Raw genomic sequence first — 7,539 nt, forward strand, 5'->3', positions numbered from 1 at the left:
ATATTGAAACCAAACCGCACCAAACCGCTTACGGTTTGGTGCGGTTTGGTTTGCGGTTTATGACGAGACGACATTTTTTCCTAAAAATTGTCAAATATTAATAAATTTATAATAAAGGTCAAATAATTAGCCCAAATGGATTAAATTATACTACAAAGTTTTAATAAAAATAACAACCAACTAATCAAGTGCTAACACAAATACACAATAACACATAATAAAAATAATACATAACAAATTAACAGTCGAAAAAAACATAATACATTTGTCCAAAAAAAAAAATTTATACTACATTATAGTTTTTAATAATTGGCAGCAACTTGAAAACATCAGGGTCTACATTATGCGATATCAATGATTGCCGGAGCTAAACTGATCTTAGAGTATAGTAGTATACAGAATTACTGACCGTCTTCTAATGATTTTTCATGTTTTTTATTATTTTTTTTCTTTTTAAAAATATGTAATAACTATTTTGATTTTTATAAATATTATATAAATATAAAAATGCGGTTCACTGGTTTACGGTTTGGTTTGGTTTATAATTTTTGAAAAACCAAACCAAACTGCAAACCGTATTTTCCAAAAAATCGAAACCAAACCGTATTTTTTCAAACCGTAAACCAAACCAAACCGCTAAAATGCGGTTTGGTCTGGTTTGGTTACGGTCTAGACCAAACTCTGTACAACCCTAATAGTGCCTAATATCCTCCGGGATTCCAATTGGGTGGGTGGAACCATCCAATTTGCCTTTAAACGACCAATTTACCGGTTTACAACTTGCACCGATTTCATTAACTCAAACTTACCATGAACATTTATAACAACAAATAATGATCATATATGGTTCCAAACAGCATTATACGACCCCGAGATATATCTCCTAGAATTTATAGACTTTTTGACACCGAGCCCCGAAACCTCTAAAATTTCTCAAAAAGTGTGGATATTAGTCTTTAATTTTGGAATTTTTTGACTTTTTATCGCTCGGAAATAAAAATTGCCGACATGTTTACCATGGTCCTTAATATCCTCCGGGAGTCCAATTGGGTGGGTGGAACCATCCAATTTGCCTTTAAACGACCAATTTACCGATTTACAACTTGCACTGATTTGATTAAGTCAACCCTACCATGAACATTTATGACAACAAATAATGATCATATACGGTTCCAAACGGCTTTGTATGACCCCCAGATATATCCCCTATAATTTCAAAATTTATCGAAACTGAGCCTCGAAACCTCTAAAATTTCTCAAAAAGCATGGATATTAGCCTTTAATTTTGGAATTTTTTGACCCTTTTCAACCCGGAAATATAAATTGGCGAAATGTTTACCATGGTCCCTAATACCCCCGGGAGTCCAATTGGATAAGTGGAACCATCCAATTTGCCACTGTACACCAAAGAATTTGTACTCCATAGTGTGTATTGAGATTTGAGAATCTTATTGACTACGTACTAAATAAGGTTAACGTTAATTCAAATTAGAAAATTGATTCAAAACAAAAACAAATCAAATAAAATCCTTTTAAAAAAAACAAATCAAATAAAAAAATGATGAGCTAAACATGGTTTTTGTCCCACCAACTTTGCCTCCATCAATTCCAACCATGCAAAATAAAAATAATACTTGCAATACTCAAATGTTTCATAATAATTACAACACTTGTCACAGGGCTTGTTTACATTTATTGAACTGAAATGAACTGATTGGAGTTAAAATGAACTAAACTGAACCGAACTGAATATTTTATGAAAGAAGGAAATTAGGAGCTGAACTAAACTGGACTGACTGAAGCTGAACTGAAATTAAACTGAGGTGAACATGCCCTTATTCACTCGTATTTAATGAATTGCACAACTTTTTTTAGTAAGTGAAAACTCACTACTCTAGTTTATTTCAATACCTCCCACCAAATCCAATAGCACTTTCTATTTTTTTTTTCCTCTCACCAACCCCACTTACATTGATTATTTGTTTCCTTCTCTAACTATAATCTCCTATTCAGATTTTACCTTTCAGTGTTCTTTTTTTCGTGTTTCACCCGTCCCTACATAATTTAATTAACATGTTTGACTTTTATTCACTATTTACATACTAATTTATTCGGGAGGGAACTGGAACCTAACCACCCAAAACTGATCCCCGAATCCGGATTAGCCCAAAGGGTGAACCGGATGGAACACCAAAAAAAAAAAAAAAAAAAAAAAATACTAATTTTGACCATAGATTTTTAAGCAATGTATTGTTATACATTGATATTGCATCAATTATTCTAAAACCGAAAAAGTTATACAATAATATTGAGTTTAATCCAAGACAAAGGGATTGGAGTAACGAAAACCTCAATGTAGAGTTGATAAAAAATTTGGACTTGGTCTAACTCGACCTTAATATCATATCTCGTGTCTAAACCGGGAAAAATAGCAGGCTTATTGGGCCAAAATGAGTTTTTTGAGATTTTTCGGGCTAAGTTTGAATTTTTTTTACAAAAATACATTTTTAAGTATGGTTAAACCCGCACTATTTTTGAATTAAATCAGACCGGACCATAGTTGATCACTTCTACCTGAATGGGTCAAGTTACCAAAGAAAGTTGTTTTTTAATTGCATGTTGACATGTTGTGCTGTTGGGGGGTAAAAGTTGATAGTAAAAAAGGTAGATGAAGCCTTCCCAACAAACAAGTAGTGTATCTTTATTCTTTAAGCCTAGAGCAGTGAGTAAAGACTAGACTAGTACATTGGTTTTAACCAACACACCACACCACACCACACCACACCACACTCCCAATAAAATATACACACCACACCAACTGCTTATTTAAACCCCAACACTTCCTCTCTTTCTCTCTCATATCAACCCACAGATTTAGAGAGAGAATTAAAACTCTTTCATAAATTTATTAAAAATACACAACAACAACAACAACAAACTACAAACAACCCATTTCATTTTTAGGAGGGAAAAAACTAAAACTAAAACTAAACTAAAATCTCCTGCAACAACTCACTATTTACTCACTCTACTCTACTCTGTTTACTGCCACTCTACTACCATACTCTGCTTCACCCAACCACAAGAAAAGAAAATACTCTGATTTTAGAGAGAGAAAGTGAACCTCCTAACAAATTTGGAGAGAGAAACTGTGCAAAATAACTATTTCCCAGAAATACCCATCTTCAATTTTGACCTAAATTTACTTCTACACTTTAAAATTCTACTTCCATTTTTGAAATTTTTTTAGAGAGAGAAAGTTATAGAAAGAGAGAGAAAGAAAATATGTTTGCTGCTGAGAATGGGTTGAAAGGAGATCCAAGGCTTCAAGCTATTTCTGAAGCCATTAGGGTTGTTCCCCATTTTCCTAAACCAGGTTTTTTTTTTTATTTATTTTTTTTATAATTTTTTATTTGTTTTATCTTCTTTTTTGTTTTGATTATTTTTATGAAATTTCTGGGTTTTTAATTTAATTTTCTGGGTAATCAGTACAGTAAAATATAATTAATTATTTAAATGGTGGTTGAATTTGTTAGGTATAATGTTCCAAGATATAACAACATTATTATTGGACCCAGAAGCCTTCAAACATACTATTGATATATTTGTTGACAGATACAGAGACATGAATATCTCTGTTGTTGCTGGTATTTTCTCTCTCTTCTTTTTTATTTATTATTTTTGGCTCTTTACATTCTCATGTATGAGAATTTTCATTTTTTTCCCTTTCGATTTTATTTCATGTAATTTTCATTTTTACTACAGTATTTATTAAGTGTTTTTGTGTCAATATCTTTTTTTAATTTTTTTTGTTGAATTTTCTGTTGAAATTTGTAAAATTTTGATGATAATTTGTCCAATTTTAGATGTTTTATTTCCCCATATATTTATTTGTATCATGTGTCTTTTAAATTTGTGTTTTTAATTTACGAAAAATGTTTGGTCGATCCTAAAGGTTGCACTAAAAGGGCAAGGCAGGGCATGCATATATTGTTATGGTGTATATTGTACGGAAAATGTTTGGTCGGTCCTAAGAGTTACTAACGTTTGTGAGAGACAATACGACACATATTAATCATAATGTGAGGGTCGCTAACCTTTAGGGTCAATGCGTCATTGACCATTTGTTTATTTACATGCAATTTTTAGTACAAGGAATTAGCTTTACCTTCAATGGTTATCCTTAACATATTAATATCTCTAAAATTTAATCTTAACAATGAATAATGCCAACTCATGTTATCTACCAACACTGATTTGTCATTTTATTATTGGTTGGGACCGCAATTATAGTGGTTTTAGGTAATCCTTAATCTCCTTTTTAGACAATTTTTAATGCATTTTTAACAAAAGAGGTGAATAAAAGTGACTAAAGTATCCAATTTTATATGTATTAATCAGGATTATGAATCCGAGTTAGTAATTTAATCACTTCTTTTATCAAAAGAATATAATTAGTCCATTTAATTATTACAAGGGAAGCTGTTTTTTCTTCTTGTTGATATATTTTAATGCTTGCCCTTATCATTTAAGTATTACCAATGATTAGTTTTTAAATGGATGCCTACATAAGCATACTCCACCCATTTACAAATTAACCTAAGATAAAAGATACATTGATACATAAATGAGATTTAATTCCCATCGTACAAGAAACATATATGTTGTTGTAATTGTAATAATATTTGATTGTTACGTCGTAATAATAATTTATATTTGTTACGGAGTATTATGGAGTTGAGGAAGTATATACTCGACGTCTTGTTGTATCTCAAGATGTGACATTATAAGTAGATTTGAAGTCTCCCTGTGGCCTACTCCGGTCATATTAGTTCCCCACCCCCTCTTCTTCTTTTATGGCTTTGCCGTGGATCAAACAGAAAACAACAAAGTTTTGATAATTAGTTATAGTCCTTTTTAACGTTTATGTTATGGGTCCATATGTGAGACACCAAACCTCAATTCATCCTTGGAACTTTTTCATTGTTAGGGCACAATGCTTTTCTTTTCTATTTAATTTTCCTTAAAGAGGCCAAGACATCATGGGTTACATACTAACTGCCTCTATTACGACTCTTGTACTGTGAGGGGCTACAGAACGATGTTTGAGTCTGCTTGTTCTTGTTCTTTTTTCGTGTCTTGTTTACTGTTTTGAGGTTAAAGACCGTGTATGGTGTGAAACATATTTCCCGAAAGTGAATAATGGCCATTCCAAGCGTGGCTTGGTGTATTTATGTTCGTTTGGTGTGTAAGTCATGGACTTCTAAGGCTCTAAGTGTGTAGAGACGTTTAGCATGGCTTTTGTACATGTTGATGGTGAATTTCAATTCCTTATGTACTGTATACGTCTTAGTTGGAAGTTGACCTATAATCCCAAGTGGAGAATTTTTGTTATATTGTGGTATTTGCTTTTCATCAATATCTTTCTTGGGCTTGTTTTGCTAGGCGTGGGTATATGAACAAGTGTTGGACACTTCTGTTCCTAGGTCGGATTGTTAAGGATCCAACACAACTAGTTGAGCTGATTAGAGGTTTTAACTAGTCGTTTCTTGAAAGTTGTGTTTTTTTTTAGTAATAGAAAATTGTGCTCTTATGAGATCAAATATCGATCTTAAGAACATAGGTTGCCATAAAATGTGATAACTAGCACGAGTATCATTTGTCTCACTACAATATGTGATTGTGCATTTCAAGTTTTCATAGTTTTATCATGGACAATGCAGGAGTAAAAAGCTTAATTCATGTATATAAATTCGTTATTTGTAGGGGTTGAAGCAAGAGGATTTATGTTTGGTCCACCAATTGCTTTAGCTATTGGAGCAAAGTTTGTACCATTGCGTAAACCAAGAAAACTACCTGGTATGTTCATTTCAGTTGGTGATTGATCACAATACAAATTTCTTAAGCCTTCGCTATTCCTCTTTAGAGATCCTAAATTTCGGCCACAAGTGAGCAAGAAACTTATTTTCTCTGATAGAATTTTTTCCGATATGTGCTTGACAGGGGAAGTGATTTCAGAATCATATGAGCTAGAGTACGGAACTGACTGTTTGGAGATGCATGTTGGAGCTGTTCAACCTGGTGAGCGTGCATTGATAATTGATGATCTAGTTGCTACCGGTGGTACACTTTGTGCAGCAATTGGACTTCTTGGTAAGTTCATAATCGTTTAATAAATTCAGGTTCACTCTTCATTATTTTGCATCAATCTTTGTATTTCTGCCCATTTGATTGAGGCCATGCTTAATTGCTAAGCTCTATACTTGTTTGTTTATTAATAGAACGGGTTGGCGCTGAAGTGGTTGAATGTGCCTGTGTAATTGGATTGCCTGAAGTCAAGGTAATTGCTTTAAAAGTTTCCTACTGCTTTTTTTTTTTTTTTTCCTCTTCTGAAAAGAGCTCATCTTCAGTTATTATTTACTAGACCAACCAACCTGATAGAATATGTAGGTAACCATAGATTGATTTTGTGAACACTATAATAAGTATTTAGGATTGCAAGGTTGATTTACATCTTCTTGTACAACAAATAACGGAAACTCGGCTACCCCCCCTCCCCCCTCTCTGACTTCTGATTCCCCAGGACTGTTGAGTTAGACAAATAACTGGTAGATTGTGCTCAGAACTTGATGAGATAGTCACCTTGAACAAGTATACGAGGTCTGATACCTCTTTGCATTTCAGCTCTAATTTTGACTAAATGTATGTTGCAGGAGAAGTTCAAGCTTAGAGGAACTCCACTTTATGTTCTTGTTGAGCCACGCCAGCTAGAAGACTGCCGTTTAAGGTAAAAAAGCATAAATACGCATTGATTTTACTTGTTTACTTCCAAAGATTTTATTCACAACTAGCAAAAGTTGCATAAGAATTTCATGTTGATCATTGTAGGTCGAAAATGGACATGCGGAGAGAGGCTGATGAATTTGCTTTAACAAGTTGAAAATCTGCAAGGAGATTTTGAAACAGAGCTTTGATCTCCTTCATCTCATGCAGTTTGATGGTAAACAGCGGCTGATTGAGCGCTATTGAAGGTTGAAGGGAATGAAAACTAGGATGGAACGCACTGATGTTTATTATTTGTATCGAGGATTGTAATCTTACCCTTCATTGCTATCTAGACGACCAAACTCAAGTTGGATATATGTACCGTATTCAACAGAATGTTTGTATCTTCTTCCAACTTAAAATGTTTGTGCTCTGTAATATGTTGTTTCTGTTTGAACCCTGGTGCTAAGGTCATGATTTGAATGCCAAATTTCGAATTCTTGGCCAAGATAATCATGTTGATTGATTTTTTATTATAAGCAGCAGGTCCGAATACATTTTCAATCCCCTGGATACACTTGTCTGGTTATATAGATTTCATATTGAGTATGACAATTGATAAATCCTTGGTCGGCCTTATATAAGCCTTCGGGGAGAAGAGTATGATCATATACAAATTTAGCGGGGTTCAAACCTAAAACCGATAGGTAATGGGTAGAGTAGCTTACTTGACTTATAGCTCTAGTCTTGTACGTTTAATGTTCGCTTTAAGGC

At 33.5% G+C, this 7,539-nt stretch overlaps 1 protein-coding gene across 2 annotated transcripts; it reads left to right on the top strand.

The window, feature by feature from the left end:
* Window positions 1-2,850: 2,850 nt before the first annotated feature.
* LOC145642473 (adenine phosphoribosyltransferase 5-like) lies at window positions 2,851-7,329 on the top strand. 2 transcript variants are annotated; one of them, XR_014115686.1, is made up of 8 exons: window positions 2,851-3,376; window positions 3,537-3,647; window positions 5,767-5,859; window positions 6,004-6,153; window positions 6,282-6,340; window positions 6,714-6,787; window positions 6,889-7,000; window positions 7,032-7,329. XR_014115686.1 is itself a non-coding variant. In XM_081693667.1 (7 exons), exons 1-7 carry the CDS (start codon window positions 3,286-3,288, stop codon window positions 6,938-6,940), a joined length of 630 nt encoding a protein of 209 aa, XP_081549793.1. In that variant the 5' UTR covers window positions 2,852-3,285; the 3' UTR covers window positions 6,941-7,329. The 2 variants fall into 2 exon arrangements, 1 of the variants encoding a protein (XP_081549793.1); XM_081693667.1 differs by having other exon boundaries at window positions 2,852-3,376; window positions 6,889-7,329.
* The last annotated feature ends 210 nt before the right edge of the window (window positions 7,330-7,539 follow it).

The sequence above is a fragment of the Chenopodium album genome, chromosome 8 (genome assembly GCF_948465745.1).
Source record: "Chenopodium album chromosome 8, dcCheAlbu1.1, whole genome shotgun sequence".
NCBI lineage: Eukaryota > Viridiplantae > Streptophyta > Magnoliopsida > Caryophyllales > Amaranthaceae > Chenopodium > Chenopodium album.

Excerpts from the sequence above, each read along its gene's own strand:
- LOC145642473 (XM_081693667.1), top strand. The coding sequence starts at position 3,286 with ATGTTTGCTGCTGAGAATGGGTTGAAAGGAGATCCAAGGCTTCAAGCT. Across the intron at positions 3,377-3,536 it reads TCCCCATTTTCCTAAACCAG|GTATAATGTTCCAAGATATA; the intron begins GTTTTTTTTTTT and ends TGAATTTGTTAG. Across the intron at positions 3,648-5,766 it reads GAATATCTCTGTTGTTGCTG|GGGTTGAAGCAAGAGGATTT; the intron begins GTATTTTCTCTC and ends CGTTATTTGTAG.